General features: G+C 55.4%; 1 protein-coding gene across 1 annotated transcript in view; it reads right to left on the minus strand.

Annotated features, from left to right (window-relative positions):
* The window catches only part of ASTN2 (astrotactin 2), a 362,612-nt gene that overhangs the window by 133,836 nt on the left and 203,543 nt on the right, over nucleotides 1–25,233 (minus strand). The window contains exons 12-13 of the mRNA XM_059828642.1: nucleotides 19,730–19,896; nucleotides 17,544–17,732 (exon numbers count right to left, since the gene is read on the minus strand). Coding sequence (XP_059684625.1) covers nucleotides 17,544–17,732; nucleotides 19,730–19,896 — 356 coding nt within the window. The remainder of the gene's footprint in view (nucleotides 1–17,543; nucleotides 17,733–19,729; nucleotides 19,897–25,233) is intronic.

Genomic DNA, 25,233 nt, shown 5'->3' on the forward strand with positions numbered 1-25,233 from the left:
ACGTCGGTGCAAGGGGAACCTGCACGCAGCGGCTGCTGCTCAGAGCTGATGCCTCGATGAAAAGGTATTTACCGAAAAGCCGTGCTCTGTGGTGCCGCATGCTGTAATGCCGTTTGCTTTAACTGCTTGGCAGTCGAAAGGTCGAGGAAAAACAAGGGGCAAGTGCGAGTCAAGGCATGGGTGTACACACTGGCGCGTGCCCACAACATGCTCCCGTAATGGGAGGGAGCAGCGGTACAAGGCAGGACTTCAGGAGCACTTCAGTGATGCATTTTTGCTACCAAACCCTTCCTGCATCTCCTCCCTCCCTCCCCACCTCCAGCCCCCTTCTCCCTGCCTCCCCAAAGCACGGATGAGCCGAAGCCGCGTGGGGGAAAGCCCCCGCTGGGCGCAGGGTCCGGGCATGACGCAGCGCCCCTGCAGAGCCCTGCCAGCCTGCACTGCGCCGAGCCCTCGCTGCATCCGCAGGCGCAGGAAGGCAAGCCGGGAGGGCAGATGATGGGGCCACCCAAACCCACTTGTGCCAAGCGGCCGCTGCCCACGGCGTGCCCGGCCGGCGCGGAGGGTGACGTGCTGCGGAGCCGCAGCCGGCAGAGGGCTGCAGCTCCTCTTCCACTGCACCTTATTAATAACCCTGCGGCTCGCAGCGCTGCTCGCCGTAGAGGCACAATAAAGAGTTCCTGCCAGGCTTTTGTGCTCTCTGGAAGCTCTGATCAAAACCATCGGGCTCTGTGCGAGGGGCAGGGACACGGATGAGGGGAGGGATGTGACAGCATCCCTGTGCATGTGCCGCCACACGTGCCTCCATCTGGGGCACGGCCGAGCCACCGGCACCTCCGCACGGGATCGTGGGGGTCCGTGCTGTTTCCAAGAGGCACGGCGGTGCCTCCATGACCTCACGGTTCCTACCAGCTGTGGAGCCAGGATTATTCTGAAGGGATCAGGAGAGAGCCCAGCAAACCCACAACATCCTCCTCCATCTCTTGTTCTGCCCCCCAGCCTCTCCCCAGCACTCACTGAGCAGATGCCCGATACTCGCAGGAGCAGCGAGCGTGCTGCTCTCCCCAGCACGATGCACACTGAACCTACTCGTCGACCGGCAGTGCTCTCCTGGTGGGGATCTGAACATCTCTCCGGGCATTTTGCAGATACTGAGTCATTACACAAGGAAAGGCTGTTTCTCCCTCGCAGCCCCGGTCCCCGGTAACATCCGACCCAGAGTACGTCCCTGCCTTGGGAGGGAGCTGACTTCCAGATAAACGAGTCTTGATGCTGGGAAAGGTCAAATGGCCAAAGGCTTTACTGAGCTCTCGGACTGGCAGGGTGGGCTGAGGAGGAAGGCAGTCGCCTGGATTAAACTGAGTTCAAAATCCTGGCTTTGGTGGACACTTCGTCTAACCTTGGCCGAGTCATAAAATGAACCCGTTGCCTCGGGTGACACAGATAGCAGACAGCAGCTCCCTCCGTCTTGGGGTGCTGGTGGGGTAAAAGCAATTAGCGGCTGCTCAGGTACCAGGAGGAGGGCTCAGGCAGCGAGAGCCCGCTGTGCCGGTGTTCTCCTGTCCTTCTGAAACTAGATACACAAACTACAGATGTTTTCAGGGAATCTGACCTTAAATAATACACCCAAGGTCATGCAATACAGCCATGGTGCGGTGCAGCGTAGGGCTGCATTGCTGTGCTCCGCAGTGCTGGTATCGTCTCACACAGCCGATGGGAAGCATCCAAAAAGGACCAGCATCCCACAGCATCCCTAAGCTAAAGGGCATTTTTGGGGGAGCAGGAGAGCCTGACGCAGGCACTGGGGAGCAGCTGGAGTGCTGTGGTCCTCCTGGATGGAGCCACAGCTGCTGGGTCCTGGTCCACGGCACGATTCTGCTGAGCCCTGGGGCACTTCGTCTCCTTGCCAAGGCGCCTTTTGAAAGCCAGGGCCAAGCTCGCAGTGGGATTTTGGCCCACGGTAGTGAACCATCAGCTGGTGACTCACATTCATTTCATTTTCCTGTTAGCAGCACCGTTGGGTGAAGGAGCAGCTTCTCCTCCTCGGCTCAGACGGATGTGGCTTTCTCCCTTCGCACTTTGCTCCCGAAGGACACAGCCTCGAGGCCGGACTCTGCCTGCTGACCCTTCCGCAGACCCTCCTTGCTCCCGTATGACTCCCACTGCAAAGCCAAGCATCAGCTGGCACGGGGATTCCTGCCTTCATCTGCCGCCGCCAGCGGATGCACACCCTGCATTGCAGCGACCGGGCAAATACATACATGAAGGGGTAAAACAAAAAAAAAAACCAAAATGACCCCACAAGTGATTAGCTGATGCCCTGAAGCGTGAGATTTAATTACCCTTATCTGAGCCGGGACAGCTACAAATGTTAATCACATTATCATCCAGAGTGCTTATGTTCAGCAAAGTGACTATGCGAGGACTGCGCTTTCTGCTATGCAAGTCTGAGAGGACGCTTTCTCTGGCAAGAATGATTTATTAATCTTACTTCTTTCTGTCCTGCAATGGCTTGGGGAGAGCGAGATGGATTTGAGATTATTTAGTGCCAGCTTTTGACCCAACTTTTCCTTGGAGGAGCTTTCCTGCTGCGGTGGCTGCAAGCTCACAAGACCCCAGCCTGCATCTGACACCGGGGACATTCAGAAATAGCTTTTTAACTTGTCGTCACCAAAAAAAAAATTGATCTAGAGTCACTGGGAGACAGAAAAGAGGGTGTCCTATTTCCACAGCCACTTTGGAGAAGGTAAGCACACTGTAAATCTCCCCACCGCGTGTCTCCACGACCTCAGGCACCAGTGAATTATAAAGGCTTAATGCAAACTCTCTGAAGCAGCAGTTACTTACTCCAAATTTACTGGTCATTAATTTTGGCAAGGCCCCACTCCTTTATAACGAGGCAGGATAAAAAAGCAGAGACCGGTCAGGTTTTGCCAGGCCCTGGAGCCCCCTCCAGCTCCCCAACTTTCAGCCCTAACCAATGTTTGCGACGATGCGCAGCCGGACTGGGCTGCGGGGAGAGAGCACAGCACCAACCCGGAGCTGCCTGTGCGCCCTATGTGCCACCGGTGTGGCCACAGCCATCGCCCCCATCCCTCCGTCCGCCCCAATGCTGCGGATAAGACCTGCCCGTGCGCTGCCTGTCCCTCCCCGCCACGTCCCCAGTGGGCCCCACTTCAGCGCCAGCAATAAACAGCCTGACAATATTCAACAGCTGCCTTACCCCCTCGGTTCAGGGAGAATTAGCATTTAAATTGAGGTGTTTCGGGGAGGTAAATCAAGCCAGTGCTGGGGCCGAAGCGCCCGCGGGCACGCACGGTGCTTCTCTGGGCCGGCGCGATGTCCCTACGAGCACGGAGCTCAGCACCATCCCCTCCACGCGCCCTCGGACCAAGCCCCAAAACCTGCCCCAAAACCCTCTGTGGGGCTGGGAGCGACCGGGACCCCCCAATCCCATGCCCCCCGCTTCCTCTCTCCCGTGGGGCTGGTGCTGCGCGGTGGTGAAGTCACCTGCTCTGTAATGGGGAGGTGTTGAAAAGGGCTCAGCCAACGCCGGTGAAACGCCGTGGGCTCCGTCTCGGTGGCTCTTTGATCCCGACACTGGAATACTAATCGTGGCGCCACGCCGGCATGGCTGCGGGAGGCCCTGAGAGGCACCGCCGGGGCTCCTCTTCCCTCGTCGCGCCCAATTTGGGGACACCAAAGTGTGGGAGGGGACAGTGAGAGCCGCAGGACCAGGCAAAGGGTGGTGGCTGTCACCAGGGACTGTGGCAGGGAGCAGGAGCTGCAAACCCCATTAGTGCCTGTGCCACTGGGCGCATGGTGCTGTGCAGGGACCCCAGCCACGGCACGACGAAGGTGACAGACAGCAAATGACATCTGGACATGGGACATTAAGACCTGGGACAGCAGTGGCAGCCGGACAGAGGACGCAGGTGGTGGGAGCAGCGCTGCTCCCCAGGAGCCAGCACAGGTGGGGAAGGGGATTCCTTCCCGGTGAACAGTTTATTTACCATAAAACAGGAATTCAGTTGATCCTAAGCTATTTGTCAACTCTGCTTGAACCTGCTGCAGAACCTGAGCAGAGATTGTTTTGACTGTTGTTGCTTTTAAGTACAAAATAGATGGAGGAAGACGAATAGTTGCCACTGCCATGCTGCCACCACCTCTGTGCCTCCCGGGGGTTCCTGCGCCTCCCCGGTAGCTAAAGGCAAGTCTCAACGGAGACTGCGACTGCTTTCCCATTCTCCGTTAGCGCACCAGAACAGCAAACTCATTTCACGGTAATCCAAAGCATGCCGCTGCTGGTGTTTTAGTTCAGTTATTGAACCTATAACTCGAATCTCTGCACTGCTCACGCTGAGCCCCACTCAGCAGCAGGACCCTCCCTCCGGCACCCCAGGAGTCGTGTGCCCATGCCCATCAGCATCGTGCTCTGCCAGCGCTGGACCATTCCAACCTTATTTTCCTATAAATCATCTCCAAACATCCCCCAAACGCTAAAGCCCTCCTCTGGTCCGCACAGCCCCCGGTGACACCACCAAGCACTCAGGGAAACCCTGCCAGCGGTGCCCACCACCGTGGCACTGATGGTGAACATGATGTTCACCATCACAGAGAAAAAGCGCATCCTCTCCTGAAGCCATTTCTAAAGGAAACACACCGGAATCTGCTTTGAGACGGGGAGATGGAGAAGCCACGAGCCACAGGAGCAGAGATCTCCCTCCTGCACCCCGGCGAGCCCTGGAGCAGGCAGCCGGTGGGGGGACGTGCTGCTGGAGGAGGTCCCCCATCAGCACGTGGCTCTGGCCAGCAGAAACAACAAAGCTCAGGTGGAGTGCCCACAGCCGTGCGGAGGGACCCCAAGAGGCTCCCTGGCCCCTCACAGCTGCTGGCTCTCGAGATGCCGGGTCCCGGTGACATCTTTGGTGCCCATTTGTCACCTTTTATTATCCTCCCTGCCCTGCTCCCCATTATACAGCTATTTATTTATTCTAGTAAAGCGTGTCTCCCATGGGTGAAATCCTGTGGTAGGCTGTGGATCTTTCGTCCTCTGGAGTGCCTGTTGGGAACAGGCTGCAACGGAGTGCCGAGTAAAAACAAATTTGGAAAGTTACGGTTCCCACAGCAACGCCTGGCGCCCGTGCAGCAGGCAGCACGCAGGCACACAGAGCTGGATTTATGCCTTAATTACGGAGTCAAGGCTGCAAGAGGAATCCCATGCAAAGCTCCAGTTTGCAGCCCCTTAAGCAACTTTGAAATATACAGATTATTTCCTTTGGGATTGAAATTTTCCATACTTAACCTAAGCTTAAAGGTGATTTTCTGCAAGAAGTTTTAAGAAAAGTCAAAAATCCCCATTTTTGAGTGAGAGGGTGAGGATGAAAAGCTGACACACCCCCAGCTGGAGAAAGGGAAGTTAGTGACAACCTGTCTCTTGTTTGCCTGTAACTCTGGCACAACTTGCTCTTGGAAGCCCACACTCACAGAGAGCAAATCCCTCGAGCGGCAAATGCACGTGAGCTAGGAGACATGACTTGGTGCAGAAGCTGCCGTCATTAAACCTTGAACCCAGGTAACATCTCCTAGTTGCATCAGGACCAGAGCCCAAAATACCAGAGTCCACCAACAGTCCCTTCCCTCTGACAGAGGAGGACCCAAGCTCTGCATTTACTGCTGGAGACCTCCTCATTTGATGGACTGCTCACATCAATGACAAGCAGCAAGGAAGCTGATGAAATACAACCCAGCGTATGTCTGACCCAACACTTGCCATCTTTAAATTGCTATCTCCTTACTGCTGTCCTGCTCGAGTCACATCACGTAGGTGTATCACAACCCTTAGGTGCATCATCACCCAGAACAAGCCCTTCCACACACACCTCTCTGCCCCTCTCCTCCTTGCACAGGGGAAAAGCAAACGAGCAAGTAGCCAAAACCTCTCTCCCTGCATGGCTCTGCGTTACGCATTTGGCTGATCTCGCCAGTGAGATAGGCAGTGGCTCCACCACTGCCCACAGCTGGACAGGTTTTGGCCTCAACAGCCTTGTCTTGAGCCTGCAACCTGGTGGCAGGGCCAGGAGGATGCGTCTGAGCCGCGTGCCACCCTTCCTCGGTGGGAAGGTCCGGGAATCGCCCAACAGCTGATGTGGCTCATGAGAAATCCGCCCGTTTGCAAAGGGCTGGCGCTGCTTAGTGTGTGCCAGGAGGATCCATGTCTTGCTCCACGTATCTGCTCTTCAAGGTGTCTCCCTCCATTAGCTTCACCATCGCTGACAGCCGAAGCATCTGACCTTGTCGGCTTCCATAAGCCCAGCAACTTTCAGCTTTTTAACGATTTGGATGGGGAAGTGCCGTGAAGACAGACAGACAGACCACCTGGAGCAGCCCACAAAGCTTCTGCCTGCCGGGCTGTAGCCACTGTGAGATGATCTGGGGACGGTTTCTCTACGGGGACAGTTTTTCTATGAGCAACCCAGAGCCAGACTGGACGCCTCCTCTGAATGAGTATTTCAGCGGCGAGCTGAGCCAAGGCTGCGGGTCCTCTTGCATGGGTTGTTTGGGTGCTGTTTGCAATCATTTCCCAAGTGTTGCTCAAGCAGCTCCATGCCTGGTGCTTTCATTAGCATTATTTGTAACAAGGCAACAAATACAAAACTCCCACTGACTTCAGAGGAGCCAGGACCGCACGCTGGGACTTCCTAAGGAACCGGTGCAAGGCTGGTGCCTGACTTGCATCCAGTTCCTACGGGATTTGGGCACAGCGACCTGAAGCCGGTGGCCTCTCCGCACACCAGCAGCCCCTCACACCAGCAGCTCTTCCAGGGAAACCCACACCCCAGCTACAACGCCCCGGGAAGCGCAAGCACTGCCTTTTAAATAATATTTGCCTTTCCAATGTAAATGCAGACCCAGCTCTCTGCTCAGCACACACATCCATTCTCTTTTAACTATTTGGGATCTTTGGCATTTTTTTTTTCTCTCCTAAGCTTCATCATTAACCTTTAAGATGGAGATAAGGCGTAAGAGTTTGGAAAGGAATCAGGAGGGACCCTGGAAATGAGCCAGGAGCAGTGTTAATACTGGGCTGCACATCATATCTCTTTGGTTCTTCTTTCCCCCCGGGGTGATTCGGACTGCTCGACTACCACCATGGTATTACAAACTCTAATGAGGTTTGGAAAATAAGAAACCCACTGCGGCGTGGGAGAAACTAATAGAAATTGTTTTGTCTTCTCTCTATTAGTCATTAGAAGCAGAGGAAAAACAGCTACAGGCAGTGGCAGGGCTGCAATATCACCACACATTTCATATGCTGGCACTCCGACAAAGTCATTTCAACGCAGTTAATGCTCCCGCTTCCCCTCCGTGCAAGGCCTGCCATACGCCAGCATGGGCTCCAGCTGCACCAGCATCCCTGTGCTAGCATCGGCCAAGCCCGGGGTGACCCCAGCAGTGGCCGGTGCCCGCCCAAGTTGCCCGTGCAGGATGCTCAGCCAGCCCGTGGCTCTGCCCAGCAGCAAACCCGCCAGCATGGACCATTGCAGCTGCTCTGCAGCAAGCTGCTGTGCAGAGCCCAGCATTCCCCAGGGGCCAGGGCCAGGCAGGGCAGGCGAAGGCAGCCCCGGGCAGGGCAGCGCTCGGGGACGCATCCGTAAGCGGCAGCTCCCCAGCGCTGTCAGGCAGCCAGAACATATGGTGAATTAGCTGGGATTTGCGATCGCATCTGCAAAGTCGCGTTTCTGTCTGCAAAGGTAATTAGGGAAGCCACGAAACGATGCGTGCAGCAAGCTGGGGTGGGGTGACGGCACCTGCAGTGAACTCACCCCTTGCCATCCTCCCAGGGAAAGGCGGGCACTGAGAGCCAAGCCCCGCTCCAGGGGCTTGGAGCACCTTCCGCTTTGCTTCCCTCCTCCCAGCTCTGCGGGCCATCGCACCTGGGCTGCGCGGCTGCCTGATGACAAGTGGCAGTGCCATCACACCTTCCAGATGTTCGCCTGCTGCCCGCGGGTATAGGCACAGCTGGCGAGTGGCACTGTCCCCCGGAAAGCCAGGGCGCAGGCACGCAGGCTCCTCTGCCTGCACCAGGCTCCTTCAGCCCATGCTGGGGGAGAAATGGATTGGCACAAACGCCCCGAGCTTTCATCTCAAGAAAATTGTCATTGAAGGCAACAGCCCATGGGAGACTCCTCCTCGCCCGGCTGCAATCTGGGCAGGGCGAGAGCACGACAGCAAGGGAGCATCGCTGGGGAAAAGGGAGGAGGGTGAGTGATGCTGGGTCGGTCCCTGCCGCCTGCTCCTGCATTCCTCCACGCCGGGCCATGGCTCCAGCATCCAGGCCAGGTCACACTGCCCAGGAACTGGGTGCGGTGGAAGGTTTAGGAGATCTCCTGGGTTATCCCACATGCCTTAAGGGTAGGTTGAGGCAGGGATGGGAGGGCACCCGGCATAGCTTGTCCATTCCTTTGGTGGACAGTGGGTTCAAGTGATGGGGCCTAAACCCAAACCTAGCACTTGCCTTCAGATTTACGCAGTCACGAGTTACGCTGCAACACACAGAAAGGCAAATCCTCCATCACTGGAGAGATCACTTGGGATGGGAAAGAGCAAGACAAGATTTTCTGCTGCACCGAGGACTGCATCCAAGCCCTGCTGCTAACTCGGAAGCAGGTATGGCTCGACAGCTGGCGTAGCTGCAGAGCGCACAGATATCCCCGTGCTGGTGCCCGCTCATGACTGCATTGCCTGGAGCAAGGATTCGCATTGCTAAGTCAATGTCAAGCCAATTTAGTCCTTGGATGGGGAATCTCCATCAACCAGCGCTGGTGAGGAAGAGCAGTGAGGGGCTGGTAAGTGTCAGCCTTGTCCCCGGAGGTACCACTGGAGCGGTGTCCGTGGTGCAAGCAGCATAAACCCACAGCCCATGCTAATGGGACCACCAAGGATGTGCCCACAGCATGCCGGAACCCCCTGCTATCACAGTTTAATGCCCAGTGGTTACAATTCACTGCCTCAAACCCTCCCGCCTCACTGTATTTCTTTTCAGCTGAACATAACCCTTATTTTCATGTGTCCCGAGTGGGTGCAGAGCCCCTGTGCCCCAGGAGTGGCTGCACCCCACGTTGGATGAGGAAAGAAGGAGAAGCAATTCCTCTCTGCAAGCCTGTACACACTGCAAGCCTATAAAGCCAATAAGGACCCCCTGGGATGAAAGGTACTCTATAAATCTGAGCTGTTATTATTATAAAACCGATCTCCACTGCATCTCTTAATAATGCAGATTAACTATGCAATAACACCAGCTATAATTAGTATCATAAAAGTCAGAGATGGGAAAGGCTAGCAGGTCAGCCAGTCGGTCTCATGGACTGCTCCCCACACCACGGCGGAAGCGGGGAACGTCACGGCTGCCCTGGGAGTTCGGAAAAGGGAAGGCAGGCTTGGCAGTGGCAAGCACCATGAAGGGAGTGGTGACAGGGAGGGGACAGCACGACTCACCACGCCTCTGCCAAACCCAGGAGGGGAGCAGAGCCCTGCTCTCGCTCTGCTAGTGCCCGACGCTGACCTCCGGTCCCTCCTCTCCTGTGCGGGTCCATGTCCCCTCTCTCAAACCTTTATTCTTTCCTCATGTTCCAGACTTGAGACAAAGGTGTCACTATCAGGTTTTCACAGGGTGAACCCTGAAGACCTCTCTGAGCGCCCTGACAGCTGTGTGGGGGGACGTGGGTGTCCCCTGAGGGTCACAGGCTGATGACAGCAGGACAGGCTCCTTGCAGGAGGAGCTGTGTCCCCAACCAGTTCCTCTAAAGGACGAGTATCCCCCCAGACCCTTCACCTCCCGTCCCACAAGAAGCTCCCAGCCCCACGGCTACGAGACACGACCTTCCCATATGCACACACGCACGCCTTGCCCAGCAGCATTCCCGGACTGGGATCCCACTGCTTGCTCCCATCCAGCCCAAGGACCATCACTCCTCCAACCAACCCAGCTAACGCATGCAACCCAAGCCCCGATGCCTGCTGCCTTCCTCCACCTCCCGCTCCCAGAAACCCCGTCATCCTCCTTGCCTCCACAGTGCACCCACTCGGCCCCGGCCCTTCTCCCCTGCCATCCCTGCTGGCACGGCAGCGCTGGCGGTGGGAAGGGCAGGAGGGAGGGCTCCCTGCCTGGGCGCAGTGCTGCTCTGCCCAATTAGCGCTGCTGGGTGACAGGCTCTGTTTGCACTGCGTGATTAGCTGTGGAAATGCAAATCTGAACTTCCTCCGCCGCAGCAGCTAACAAGATAATGAATATTTTCATCAGCTGCAGAGAATACAAACATCTGCGCAGACACAAGCGTGCTGCCAGGGCCGGGGGAAGTGGGGAGCAGGGGTATGGGGTGGGGAAGCAGCTCCCCGGCATCCCTCACTGCGGGGGCAGCAGCTCCGCTGCCGCGGGAAAGGAAAGCTCTGCCACCACTGGCTGGTCCCCGAGCCCAGCAAAAGCCCGTGGGTGACACTCCATCGGCTTCGGCAGGTGGTGGTACCATCTCCAACAGCAGTGTCTCCGCTCTGGACTGCGCCTGTGAATGTGAGAGCAGGTTTGGGGTACGAACCTGTGGTACCCACATCTCCCAAGGCACCAAGCCAGCTCTTGGTCCCTCACTGCCTGTCTCCGGAGCCCGAGCTCACCTTTGAAACACCAACTCCCCGCTTTGCACGGCTGCAAAACCTGCTTTTAGGGCATGGACTGAGGTGAAAGCTGCTCACCTCTTCCTCAGCCTCATGCTAAAGGTGGGGTGTTTGGTTGTGTTTTTTAACACCCACCTATTTTTTTGTAGCAGCACATCTTCACACATTGCCTGGCACCGCTGGGGCTCAGGAGGGGCTGGGGAAGGAGCCCAAGCCCCAAGTCACGGATGTGCAATTGGTTTTGGGCTCCGGCTGTGCCGGCAGCTTCCACCCCGGCCATCCCTCCTCCTCCCCAGGGCTCAGGCACACGCTGGGAGCGGTGGGGCTCTCGTGGGCAATGGCCAAACATGCAGAGACCCCCCCGTGCGAGGTTACCCCGCTGCCTGCACAGACTGGAATGAAACAGAGCGGCTCAGGGACGCATCCGGAGTGTGGACGGGGCAGCAAGAGCAGGAGGTGGCTGCAATGGCCGTGCCCACGCTCACCGAGGATGCGATGGCCTGCTTCTTAAATCCTACCCACAGCAGGCACAGAACGAGTCTGAAAACCTCTAGTACTTACAATACCTCTATTACTAACATCTCAATCAGTGTATTTTAGAAAAAAATCTCTTCCACCCTGGATGCCTGCGTTGTCTTTAGGATTTTGCCGGCACTAGACTTGCTTTTGTTTTGCTAGAAGAATAAAAAAATGCTACCAATCCAGTGCAAAAGCATGTGGCTGCAGACTGTTGGAAACTCCAGCTCAAAGACACCGCAATCTGCTCTCCTTCTCGGTGGGATGCTAGCTTTGAAACGGTGCAGGGCTGATGCACGCAGGATGTAATAGTAACCTAACTGACGGGGTGCTGTGCTAACTGCATTAGTCATTTGTACACTGGATTGATAAAATCTCAATGTTTAGCCTGGCCAGTGAGGATGTGCTCAAAATACACGGCGTGTGTCTGTGCAACCTGCGGTGGGCTCTGAAAAGGGCTGGATGGACTCAAGAAAGCAGCCAGGATGTCCCCGACACTCGGTTGAGAGGTGTCAAAAATGGGATTGAGGAAAAATGGCTCAGTTTTTTGGGGGATTGAGGAAAACCAGCTCAGACGGGGGCCCTTTGGGACCTGCAAAGCCATTGCATGTGGCACGGCCACAAGCGGGTACCAGGACATCTGTGCTCTGCAGGCAGCATCCCCGGCTGGGCAGGCAGTGCTTCCACACGCCGTGTACGGGGAATGGGGCAGAGAGCAGAGCATTACATCCCACAACAGCTCCACAGAGCTGCTAAACTGCTAACAACCCCCTTATCTGCTACTGAGGACCAAGGCCCGAGGCATTAGCCCGGCTTGGAAAGACATCATTGCTTCCAACCAGTATGTCTGAGGCTTCAGAGCTGTGAACGGGTAATAGAATTGCAGCAACAAATAATAAAAAGAGGAATGAAATGGAAGGCAGCCACTGGAAAAGAGATCCATCCGTTATCCCGGCCTGAAGGGTAATAGGTAAACAAGGCGTTGGGGTACCGGCTGGCGCCGAGCTCGCCGGCACAGGAATAATAAACAGCGCAATTATAACTTCTGTGCTCAGAGGTTTCAAAGAGAGGGAAAAAAATATGAAAAAATCAATAGCGTTAATTTAACTAGTTACAGACTTTACATTTGTGACGCCGCGGGGGAGGCAGGATGCCCTCGCCAGGGCTGGCCCGTGAGCTCCAAGCCGGCCGGCACCAGCGAAGCCCCCACCCAGCCTCCTGCACCCAGACACGATGCTGCACCCAGCCCGGCCCCGGCAGCACCCATGGCCGGGGGAGATACCAGATGCAGCTCGCACGAGGCCTCTGCCGGTGCAGGGGGGAGCGATGGGGTGGGGATGTTTCCCAAAGCAGCCCCCCGGCAGGGATGGCGCCAAGCTGTCAGCACGCCCCGCCGTCGCCGCGCCGGTTTATTAAGGGCTGAGAAGCGGCAAGGGGAAGGAGTGACAGATTTAAAATTAACTTGCCAAACTCCCCATCAATATTATGACAATTCCCCGCATCGGTTCAGCGACCCGGCGCGCCGCCTGACAGCATTAACGTAGCTGTGTGGAGGCAGAGCCGGCTGCCGGGCTGGCAGCGCTCGGGGCGAGCAGGCACCCTTCCCTCTCCGCAGCACCCCGGCCGGCGCTCAGCACCACCTCCAACCCACCCTTTCCCTTCCCGGAGGCTGTAGAGAAGTAGCAGCCCTGTTTTACAGGCAGGGATGCGAGGAACAGCATCCTCCGAGGACCGATTGGCAAGAGGGAAGGGTGCTTCCAATTTGCGGGAAGGTGCTCAGCACGGCACAGCAGCCCTGCGTCCTCTGGAGTCATCCTCCCTGGTTATGGAGAGGGGAAAACACTCGCTATTTAGCAGTTTTTTTGCAGCGAGGGAGCACCAACACAAATCCTCTCTCCCCTCCAGCCACCAAACCGTTTTGGCTGCTTTGCTCCCAACACCCAGAAACTCCCCAGACTCATTGCATCTCCGCTGGGGGAGATCAAACAGGGGCTGCGCGCGTGAGCGAGGTGCTCCCCGTGTCCCAGGGCTGTGCCAAGCCGGAGCAAGAGCCGGGACAAGAGGCAGAGCCGGAGGCAGGGATGGGAAGGGATCCCAGTTAGGGCAGACGGCTGCTCCCCAGGGAGCGCTCTGCCGCAGTTGCTCTGACATCCCGTTTGCCGTGCAGTAATAATCCAGCGAGTAAAGCTGGCTCCTCGGGTAGTAATTTGGGTTTTCTCCGTATTAATGGCATAAAAGCAACAGTCTGAAACTGCAAACAGCTCTTAAACAAAAATCTCTATTCCCTCGTGGCAAAGTGATGGCACAAAACAGATAAGGAATGAACAAACAACCCATTTGGAAAATAATCCCCCGGTGATTTGGGGATGGCACGGCATTCGGGCTCTGCCCCACTGTGAGGCAACGGGGGAAAATGGCTCTAATCTAGTCTTTAGCGAGCTGGATCCACTGCTGAGCCTCCCGGCTAGACCGAGAGGTGTGACTGGAATAGATCAGCTCCAATCCCATCTATTTATTAATACCACACAGCATTTTGCCAAAGAGAACCTTTTTTAAAAAAAAAAGAGAGGGATGCCCGAAGAAGGCAGCTCTGAATGTGCTTTTGACTCAGTGGTGGAAGGAGTGAGGGGGTTTTCTGGTGTGTGATCAAAGACCCCTCCTGCGCCGCCCCCCCCGCAACGTGCCCGGCGAGGGACCGTGTGGCAGAAGCATCACCAGAGGAGTGCTTTGATTTAAATGCTTGCAATAAAACAGCAGCAGCAATAACGTGGCGCACTCCTCCGAGCACAAACCTTGATGCTGGCTTGTCCAACAGGTCAGTCGAGCACCCCAACCACCACGGCAATAATTAGCTGTTATTAAGCCACCTCAGTACAGAAAAATTTGTCCACAGAGCTCCTAACTCATGACGGCTCGAGCTGAGCTGCAGGGATGCTGTGGTGCTCACGTCCTGCTGGGTTGTGGCTTCACTATTGCTGATGGATGGGGAAAGGGTCCTTGGCACCAGCACGAAGGGACATGCGACCAGGGACAGGCTCTGTGCAACACAACGAGGTGTTGCGCCAGTGCTGGTGTATACATGGAGCACATACAGCGCACACAGTATGAACTGTTCTGGCTGCTGCCCGTCCCTGGTCCCAGCAGCCAGTATTTGCTTCCTCCATCCTTCCCTTGGGCGTTACCATCTCCTCAGTCATGCCACTGAAGTGTTTGGGTGCTGCCTGACTCCCTTGGATAAAATGACGCGGGTTAAAGGGGAAAACCAAACGCTGAGCCAGCACTGACTAGAACCGCAGGCTGGTCTCAGGTCTGGGACCTCCGAGCTGTGCCGCTCTCCCATTTCATTACCAGCCTGCTGTGCTGTGTACTCATGTCAAACGCCATCCTCACTCTGCATCCTACAGGCACCCACTGCACATGCCCATCCTTTCAAGCTAGCCAGACACAATAAAGCCATCGGTGCTACACCAGCTCCATCCCAGTGCCGTGCCAAGCTGCAGCTGGGAGGACCACGCAACCATCAGCGAAGGGCAGAGGCTCTAATCAGCACTGCAGACCGTTGGGTGGCAATGAGACCACCCCAACCTCAACGGGATGGAAATACCGCTGTACCTGATAGGTGTTGCCCAGGCCAGGGTGTGAGAGACAGCTTTTCCCAGCACAAAGGCTTCCTCCCAACACCACGCTGACATGCCTGGCGGATTGAGAATATCCTATTTATTAAAGACACTGAAGATGCGGCGACATGGGAAGCAGACACCATTCAAAGGACTGTCACATCTGCATAGCTAAAGGATCCCAGCAGTTATAAATCCTTCTAAAATACTCAGCCCCTTGTTCTGATAGCAGGTTCTTGCTCCTACTTTGCAGAAACAGGCTTTTAATCCCTGGTATTAGGCAGCTTCCTGCTATGTTTCAAATGCACCAAATTAAGGGCTTCTCTAACAGCTGGTGTCTTAATGCTCAGAGAGGTTCTTGAATATCTATGAAAATCAGAGGCAAATTACATCTTTTAGTTAATAATTTCTTCTCCATTAACCTCCTTCTCATCCCTTGTTAGGAGATGATGTAATGGTGCTTCTATGGCGTAACCCTCCGACACCCCGGGCAGCCTGGCCGCGGGGAAGGAGGCTGCGGGCGGGGAAACGAGCCCTTCTCATCACTGCCCGGTGCTTCTGGAGCCACCAGGCTATATTCAAATGGGGAAGGGCAGCAGTGCTGACCTTCCAGGCTGCCGAAAGCATTTCTGGAGCAAGACCTGTGCCTCCCGCCAGGCTCCGAGCTCTGCCGAGCCAGCGCATTGCACGCTACAGCCTGCAACGCGCGGGCACGCTTTGCGGGTTGCTCTTGTTTCAGACCTGCTTTCTCCTGCCCCTCACAGCAGTCAGACCCAGGACTAGTCCCCCAGCCGACGCTGGGCACTGAAAAGCCTGTTTGTGATGGCGAGGCTGTGCAGAGGACCTGGCTCCCGCTGCGCAGACCCTCGCTGGGAGAAGCTTCCCTGCACTGCACGCACCCCGGCCATCACCCACGCAGTGCGCAGGAGCGGTGCCAGCCGTGGGAAGGAGGACAGATCACTAACAGCTCTTTTTTTTTTTTTTTTAAACCTGAAAACCTGTCAGCCCTGAGCTCCAGGGATTCCTTTGGGCTCTGAGCCCTGGAAGATGCAATCCCAACACCAAAGGCGTTTCACCCTGAGAGCAAAGAGGTGGAGGGCATCTCTGGCAGGAATCGCTCCTGGTCCAGCCTGGGACTGCCCAAACCCACCATCCCCGGGACGCTCCCGGACAGCATGACTTGGAGAAGTCACATCTCCCAGCATAAACCAGACCCACAGACAACCTTGCGTGCTTTCCGGCTGGAATTTAGCCCTGAGGATGGGAGATGCGTTTGCTTCCCAGCAGTGACAAAGCAGCCCTTAGACCGCAGCCCTGGCTGAGACAGGGGAAGGATGGCTTTCCAACCCTCCCACTTCGCAGTGCAAGCAAAGGGCAGGCTTATGGACGAGCTAGAGAGGAAATTTAAGCCTCTGCAAAAGGAGGTTTGGTGCACAGAGACTGATGGCACAAGCTGGGGCTGGACCTCATCTGGGGGGAGCCCGTCCAGGTCTGGCATTTCCAAGCGATGGGCTTGGGGAGTTTTTGAAGGCCCCAGACCTACTCAACCCTCCAGCTCATGGAAAATTTCAGCTCTGCAGCCCTGGCTCTGCATTGACACTTGTAATGTGGGAGGGAGAGAAAGCAAAGAGGAGCCCACTGGGAAAATTGCCTTTGTGCACTGTCAGTTCTCACTTCCAGCAAAGGCTGCGGCTCTGCTGGCTCCAAGCACTGCGCTGGCTGCGGCATCCTGAGCGCCTTCGTGCTGGTGGAGCTCGTAATTCGTCTGCCGTCAAGAGAGCAAAAGGCCGGAGTTCAGCGTGAATTCATAGCCAGGAAGGCTTTGCACTCAGCTGGGGAAAAAGCACCCAGAAAAACACCGTGGCCAGCAGTGATGAGCACCCACAACCGCAGCTAAAATCGGAGGCAGCAATGATGTCTTGGTGCCTTGGGAAAAAACCCTCAGTGCACTGGCAGATGCTGGGCAAGGAAGAGTTGTGTTTGGGTGGGATGTGGGCTGGATCCTCTCCTGACCGTGATCAGCACTGCTGCTTTGAAACTCACACCCCATCAGAATGCGGCCCCATTCAGGAGAACTGAAGAAAAATAAATAAATCAACTCATTTTCCAGTCCCGAATTCAGCAACTATCAGCAAGCTCCCCTCCATGAGCACTGAAAGGCGAAGACCTGGGCTGTTCAAACCCTGCATCTGACCCTCAGCGCTCCCGATATTCCGAGATGCAGCTTGCAGACCCCCCCTGCTATCTGCTACTTGCACTCTGGTGGGGTATTTACTTTCAGCTTAAGTACCTTATTTCTTATCATGCTATATCCACGGCTCCTCCCAGTACTATAGCTGGGGACACTGAATAAAACCAGCTCGCATAGGTTGATAACATGCCAAAGGAAATGCTTTTCATGCCACGCACAATTAACGGCGGAACTCATTGTCGCAGGATATTGCAGAGATGAAAGACATCAGCATTCAGAAAAAGATGAGGCAACACCACCGAGGAAAGCCCACCGAAGGCAGTTAAACGCTCATCTGACAAGAATCACACTGGCCCAGGAGGTCCTATACTGCTGCATGTGGGAAGGATGAGCAAGTAGGAGAATCATGGATGCTTCTCACCCTTTTGCTCTCTTCCCCCAGGTATTGGCTAGTGAATGCATCAGAGATGCTGTCTCTGCGCCAACAGACCTTGGTCCCGTCTCACCACCCCGGTGTTCCCAAAACTAGGAGCAGAACCGGGCCATACCTGAAAGTCATCTGGAACACCTGCCCTTGGTTGACATGCTGGCTCCTGTTGTTATAGCCATGAAGCATCTCCCCAAAGAGGGTGTCGTTGAACTTGGCATCCGACTTCAGGCACTTGGGGCCCTCGCAGATGTCAGACAGCATCAGGCAGGACTTCCCATCCGGGGCCAGCTTGTACTCCTCCACGCACCTGCGGAGCACCACGAGCTACATGAGATGGGCCATGCGCAGAGCATGCCACCCCACGAGCCCTGCTGCGGGACGGGTCTGCCGAGCCCAGCTGAGCATCATCAACACCTGCAAGCAGCTGCCCGGGAAGGTGCAGAGGTTGCAGAGCCCACACCCTCTGCAGCGGCTCGGTTGGGCGACCAGCAAACACGTGCTTGGCTCCCAACACCCATCCTTCCTGCAGCAGCACGACCCTGTCCGCCTGCAGCCCCGCTCTCCTGCCTGGGAGCTGCCCCGGCGCTGGGGAGCAGAGCTGAGCCCACTGTGCATCTGCTACTCAACCACCACCCGCAGCCCCGGCCCGCCCGGTGCCCTCTGATGCTGCTGCGGTGCAGGTACAAACATTCCCCAGGCAAAAGCAAAGCAAAATCAAGCTCCTGCCCTTTTTTCCACCCAGCAGTGCCCTCCTGCAAGGAAGCAGCTCCAGCGTGGCTGCTCCTTTGCTCTTTGGTCCCACTTTCAAGGACGCTGTGTGTAAGATGCATGTGCTCATCTTCAACAGACAGTAAGGGAAACTGAGGCAGGCAGCAGGGATGTGATTTAACTACAGACACTGGAGACATCAATGGCATCTTTCGCATATGTGCTCATCCTGCCTCCCCTCCTCCTCTTCCTCTGGCCTTTTCCCCAACATTGCGGCTCCCAGCTGACAAGGAAACCTCTGTTCCCTGCCTACCCCTTCCTCCCTGTAGCCACAGCGCTCTGCTAACGTCAATCCCACCTCCATCCAGGCTTGCTCCCCTCTCCCATTCCTCTATGGCATTTTACTGCTGCAAGCGAAACTCCCACCCGTCTGTCGCACTTTTCCTTGCCTGTTCCCAAAGTGCAGCTCTGCCTTGAAAAGGGATTATTAAAAAAAAAAAAAAAAAAAGGGAAACAGTCTCTGTCCTTGGGGATGGAAGACTGAAATGCAGATCCCTTGCGTGGGTGCAGATGGAGACCACGTAATGTCCCAAGATTTTCTAGACCCTCCCGACAAAGGTTGCTGGTGCCTATAAGGATTTCCAACCCCTTTTGCAGGCACAGCGCAGGCATCGTGCTCTTTGTGACTCAACCACTCTGTGCTGCTAAACAATAATAAAAAAAGAAGGGGGTGGTGGAAAAAAAAACAACAAACCAGCAAAAAGGGATGAAAAGATAGAGACGCTGACATGGACAGAGCTCCCTGGGGCGGCCGGGGCTGTGTGAGGTCTGTGCTGCACCTGCAGCATCGGGACTCAACAGATGCTCCTCGGAGTTACTGTTAGGAATTTGTGGGCATTTCCTCCCCAAAAGGGCTCCTTTTCCCCTCCTTCACCCTAATCCTTCCCACCGGGACATGAAGTAGGCTCCTCGTGTCCCCGAAAGCGTGAAGCAGCCGAGGGATACGACCTGGAGAGCCCCAGGGCTGGGGCCGGGGTGGGCGCCGGATGGCTGGCTGCAGCTGTGCAGCATAAAGCCAGATAATCACTGAGCTCCTTTTAGAACATACTGCAGCCAGGGAGATTTTCCTGAGAGAAAATGCTAAATTGTGGAGCATAATAGGATCCCGGCCAAAATCAGGGATGAAACTCTATTTTAAGAGAGGCACAGAGGAGGGGAAAAAAAAAATTAAAAAAGTAGTATTTTTTAAACAAATCCTCCACTTTCCCCCTCCAACATGCAATGTACAATTTTTGGGTTCCTTCACGGTGAGTCACAGACCAAACCGTACAGTCACACAGTGGGGGAGAGGAGGAAGGTGCATCTGCTCACACTGCTCCTCGCACTTGCGTATGCTTTTGCCCGCAGGCAAACCAGGTGCCTCTGTTCCCCGCTGGAAGTCGGCTCCACAAACAGCCTTTTTCTCGGGCACCCAGCTCCCTCGCTGGGCACGCCGGTTTGGGGACGGGCGGCACAGGAGGGTTGTGGCAGGGATGGAAAAGGGCAGGGGTTATTTAGCTGCTAGCGGGAGATGCAGGAGACCTGGAGGGGACTCACCCGCAGAACATGAAGATGGTGCTGGACGAGGGGTCATGGGGCAGAGGGAGGGTCTGCTGGAGACAGAGCTGCTCGCAGCCGCCGTTGAAGCCGTCCGAGCAGTCGATCCCTTTGGAGTAGTCGTAGCAACCGGTGCCATCCTTCATGGGTCGGAGGTCCTCGGGGCACTACACCGAGAGAGGGGACACGGTAAGGCCACCTGTGGGTCCCCACCTACCCTGGAGCCACAGCTCGGTGGGTGCCCTCCCAGGGCATAGCCCACCCACGAGGCAGCGGGATTTGTGTGTCGTGCTGTTGAACTCTGTCTACATCTAAAGGAGATGAGTTCATCCCGAGTGATGGACGGGGCAGCCCCAAGGGCCCTGCACCACCTCGCACAGCCTTTGGGGAAGGGGCAAGGACCACAGCACAAGGACCCAGTCTGCTGCAAAAGCCACGCTCCGCATCCTCCCTCCGGAGGACCGTGAAATCCCTGAGGCAGCAAAATTATACAGCGATGAAGCCTCAAGGCAGCGTGGGGCGAAGCATGATGCTCTGTAACAGGCTGGAGGAATCCTCTGTGTTTGCTCCCTGTTCCTCCGAGATGCAGGGAAGTCCGGTGTGACCCAGAAAAACCATCCCAACACCTGGGACCAACTTGGGCGTGACCCAGAAAACCACCTCGACCCAGAAAACCACCTCAACCCAGAAAACCATCTCAACCCATGCCAGGCAGGCCAGCGAACATGGCCTGGGCATCATCTCCAAAAGCATCTCCCTGCCTCCCACGGGAGGAGGCAGCCGCAGGCAGGACCAGCCCATGGGGGAGGCAGGACTGGGGGAGGACAGGATCACAGCCCAAGCTCATCAGAACAGTTTTCCACAGCCGAGGGAACCATGCTGATTCACACAAGCTGGGGATCTGGCTCTGGGTTTTAATTTCAGTTCTCCAGCTGGCTTTCCTTGTCCCAAAAGATAAAAGCCAGCAGGCAGCAAATGCCATCAATAAATTGTCACCCAAATTAAACCACTCTTCTATTCCACTTGCGTTATTTATCCCTTTTCGCCAAACATGCATGCACACAAACAACAACAAAAAGGCCAGTCCTTGAACAAATAAATAAATCTTGCCTAGGAGCAGCTCGCAATTAAAAATGCATTATGGAATTTCTTGAAGATGAGTTAGACTGGAGCTTGTACAGGTAGTGATGACGGCAGGTTATAAATGGCCTCTGTCAAGCAGAAGAAAGGTTATAAAACCGCTATACTTCGTGCTTAAAAAAGAAAATCAATTTTCTGTGTGAGCAAAATGCCGTACATATTAATAAAAGTCCAGGAGACCCTGGACCCTGCGCTCGCTGGCACAGGCGGGGTCCCGACGGGAGATGGGCTGCCGAGCCTTGCTCACTCTTGGCTACTCAAGAAGCAAACTGCCCGCAGGAGACATCAGAAAGATACTTTAGGGAGTCCTGGCCCACCTCATCCGAGCGATGAGAAGTTTCTCTCCAGCTCCTCGAAACCCTGTGCCATTTCCCTACGGCAGCAGCATCAAAGCCGCTTCTGCCCCACCTGCAGCAACCGCCATGCCTCAGGCATCCCCGTGCCTGATGTCCCTCAGACACCTCGCTGGCTCCCGTGCCCTCAGCTCTGAAGCTCGGGTGGACCTTGCAAAGCTCAGCACCTTCCTTGCAGGCACCGGATGAGGTGGGAAGGGGAGGCAAGGGAAGGTTGAGAGGCACACGGCTTTTCTAGCCAAAGGATTAGGACAAGGGGTGATGGTTTTAAACTACAAGAGAGTAGATTCAGACTGGATATAAGGAAGAAATTTTTTCGATGAGGGTGGTGAAACACTGGCCCAGGTTGCCCAGAGAGGCAGTAGATGCCCCATCCCTGGAAACATCCAAGGTCAGGCTGGACGGGGCTCTCAGCAACCTGATCTAGTTGATGATGTCCCTGCTCATTGCAGGGGGTTGGACTAGATGACCTTTAGAGGTTCCTTCCAACCCAAACCATTCTGTGATTCTATGCTGGCAGCAAAGGGCTCTGGAATAGGATGCTGCCTATCTCTGCTGAGCAGGCAGGGCACAGGCAGGGCACAGGCAGGGCACAGGCAGGGCACAGGCAGGGCCCCAGAGAGGCAGCTTGGGAAACAGCAGCCCTGCCTGGGCACGAAGCAGCAGAAGACATAGGAGCAGGAAGCTTTCTAGCTGCATATACAGAATAAATACGAAGGAGGAGAGGACACTTGGAACAATCTGTGCTTTTCACTGCCGAGCTGCCTGGGAAACCGGATCAGGATAAGTGTGTTTGTGAATCCGCAGATACAACACTTATCTCCCGTGGTCTCCTCCGCACCTGCCGGCCCCACTGTAAGAATAAGAGCTGTGCAAATTGGCAGAAATGCATCTCCCTGGAGGACGCGGAGGGCTGGCTGCAAACAGCATCTTCCGCTCCACGGCACCGCATCCGCCTCTCTGCTGCTCTCCCCACAGCCGATGGGGATGGGGAGGTCTGGGACTCTGCCCAAGGGTCCTCTGGAGCTGCCGAGGGACCCTGCAGGGTGCTGAAGGCAACCGGATGGGACCTTAAGTCAGCAGAAGCTACAGAATCATAAGCAGGGGATCAGTCACAGCTTTTCTGAGCTGTCGCTTGGGTCTCTCGCCCTGGCACTGATTCGTGTGCTGAGCTCAGCATCTTCCCCAGCCCTCAGAGGAAGATGATAGCTCTTTCCCCGGGCCTGGGTTAGCGGCTCACCAAAGCCCCACTCTGCTCGAGGCCACCCTCGGGATATTCCTCCAGTTTGGCTTTTAATCACCACGAAGCAGGTTTCCTTTCTGTTTGTAATTATGCATCCTAATATGCATTAATTATGGCACACAAATAGCTCAGCACAAAATTTGCAAAAGAAAGCACCCTCTCCCCTCCACACCCGTCCTGGCACGGAGCCGGCTCTCCAGCCAGCGGTTGTGTTGCAGCAAGAAGCTCTCCAAGGACAGAAAGCTTTGGTAGCCAACGCACAAACACGGGAGGTGTCCCTGCTTGGCAGGGCAGAGGGGGACAAAGATGCCAGGGACAGCGAGCCAGGGGAACCGGCGAGCTCTGCAATTAGTGCCAGCCAGCAAAACGAGCAGGCAGACAGCAGGAGAGGCAACGCCAGCCGCCTGCGCGGAGCGTTTTGCAGGGATGAATAGGTGGATGGAGCAACTATTGGGCACGATAAAACTTTACTACAGCTCTCCCTGCCCCTGGAGCAGAAGATTTGCAATCGGGATGTCCCACCAATAGATCAGAACAGGGGGAAATACTAAAGCCCATTTGGGTGCAACTATGGTCTTGCCCACAGTAGTCGGAAATGACCCAGAAAAAAGCCGGCTCGTGCTAATCCCGACTCTCCGGGCTGTGCTGAAGGGTCGCTCTGGGCTGCCAGGTGGGTTCACAAGACCAGCACTCGCTTGGCATTTGCTGGGCTTTTATAAAGGACCAGATCTGTTATTGCTGACATTGATTTGTCTGGCTCGGGCAGCAGAGAACCAATAATTACGGCGAGTTTTAATCAATCCCCCATCAATTCAGCTGCAGTTCAATTTGCGATCTGCCTTGGCAGTGACACAGGGTGGGGGGCTGTGTCGGAAAATGATTAGAAAATCAATAAGCAACTCAGCCAATAACTCTGTCTGGGCGATCACGGGTGACATGTCCCTCCCCGATGGGAGGAAAGCTGGCGAGACGTGGTGCCCCAGCAGCCCCCGGCCAACCACCTCTGTGCAACCCTTGTCCGGATATGGGAAGGATCCATTTATCCAGGGAGGCAAAGGGGTCCTACAAACTTAGTCAGCTATTCAAAAGTAAAAGCTATTTGTGGTTTGCCACGTTAGACCCGCACTGCTCGGGAGCTCGCTTCAAACTCCCAGACCAGCCTTCACCCATGGATCTGACAAGCAAAAATATCTCAGAGCTTGGGAAGAGGGTTTGGTACTTAATCCATGCTATGGGGAGGAAAAGGTTCCAGCTCGTGGTCTGCTCTGAAAAGCCAGGGAGAAGCCCGTTACCATACAAATGTAATTTCACTGCCTTGCAAATCCACTCTGTCTACGCAGGAGTGAATTGGTTTCTCTGTGACGACAGCCAGCCCTAAAAATTGCTCTTGGGATTGGAAAAGAAAACTTACTTTCTTGTCTTCTTCTGCATTAGCACTGATAATACAGATTCTGCTGGCTAAACGTGACCCACAGCTACAATGCCCTGACCCTGCTACTGCTGATAGGTTTGCGAAGGAGGAACCGCCAGCAGCTCGGTGAGGTTTGGCTGTCGGCACAGCCGGGCACCGGCGCATCCCCTCCCCGCCAAGCTGGGCAGGGCACCCAGGTCTTTATTTTTGTCAGCGAACGGACTCCAAGTACACATGGGGAATGGATATGCTGAATAAGAAAGTGTTATTTTTACCTGTTTTTTTAAGAAATGGCCTTTTTTCCTTCTAAAGGACATCTCCAAGGTGACACGGAGTGGCAGAGCTGGCAGGACCTGCTGCCACATGCCCACTGCCACCCCCGGGAGGCCACCAGAGCCAGCCCCGCCAATGCACGGGGCCACAGTTTGGGACAAATCAGGATGCCTGCGCCCACCGCCGTCACCCGGGCACAGCGTGTGACACCGCGTGGCCTCCTGCCACCAGGACTCAGCACAGCTCCTCCACCCACCGCCACCGTCCTCAGCATGGCCAGATCAAACGCAACAGGAGGAGCAACATCTTTGAGGGGAAAGAAAGCATCTGCCGAAACCCGTACAAGATTGTGTCTTAGGAAAATAAGTATTTGGAGGAGTCCCTGTTCGCGTTAGTGAGCAAAGGCCCCTTTTTGTTCCTTTTTCGTTTACAAAGTTCATTAGCAGCGAGACGGGTGAGAGGGTCACTGGAAATAAAAATCTGAGTCTCATTACTGACACAGATCCCCCAGACGAGAGGACACCAGCTCTCCATCTGAGCTGCCTGCCAGGGTTGCTCAGCTCAGCTCCTCTCTTCCGTTATTAAGTTTAAAAAAAAGAATATTTAATAAAGTGTTTCTGTAGAGAGTAAACTGCCCTTTTTATTATTCTGCTCTGTTTTCTCAACAATAGCCGCCTTTTTGTCAGAGATAAAAGCCCAGACTTCTCCCGTGCCGGGGTGTCGGAGGTGATGCTCTGGGTGCAGACGAGCCTGGCTTCTCCCCGGCTCTTTAAAACCACACAGGGAAGCTGCCACCAACCCCCTGCTCCCGGTGCCACTCCGGGTACCACACACCCATGTCTGGATGCATCCGGAGGCGATACCCAGGACCCCTGCCCCATGATCCTGCCCAGTGCAGCTCCTCCGAGCTGCATCCCCAGCACTGCCGGCCTGAGGCTGCAAAAAGCGCTGGTGGCTCAGTGCTGCAGAGGCAGCGAGCGCAATGTCCAAAGGCCCTAATAACCCCCCTTCGTTTAGAGGCGTCCTCACTCCTCACTGAGAAACCTCTTCAGCAGGAGACAAAAACATTAATCTGAGGCACTGC

The sequence above is a fragment of the Gavia stellata genome, chromosome 24, assembly GCF_030936135.1.
Source record: "Gavia stellata isolate bGavSte3 chromosome 24, bGavSte3.hap2, whole genome shotgun sequence".
Lineage (NCBI taxonomy): Eukaryota > Metazoa > Chordata > Aves > Gaviiformes > Gaviidae > Gavia > Gavia stellata.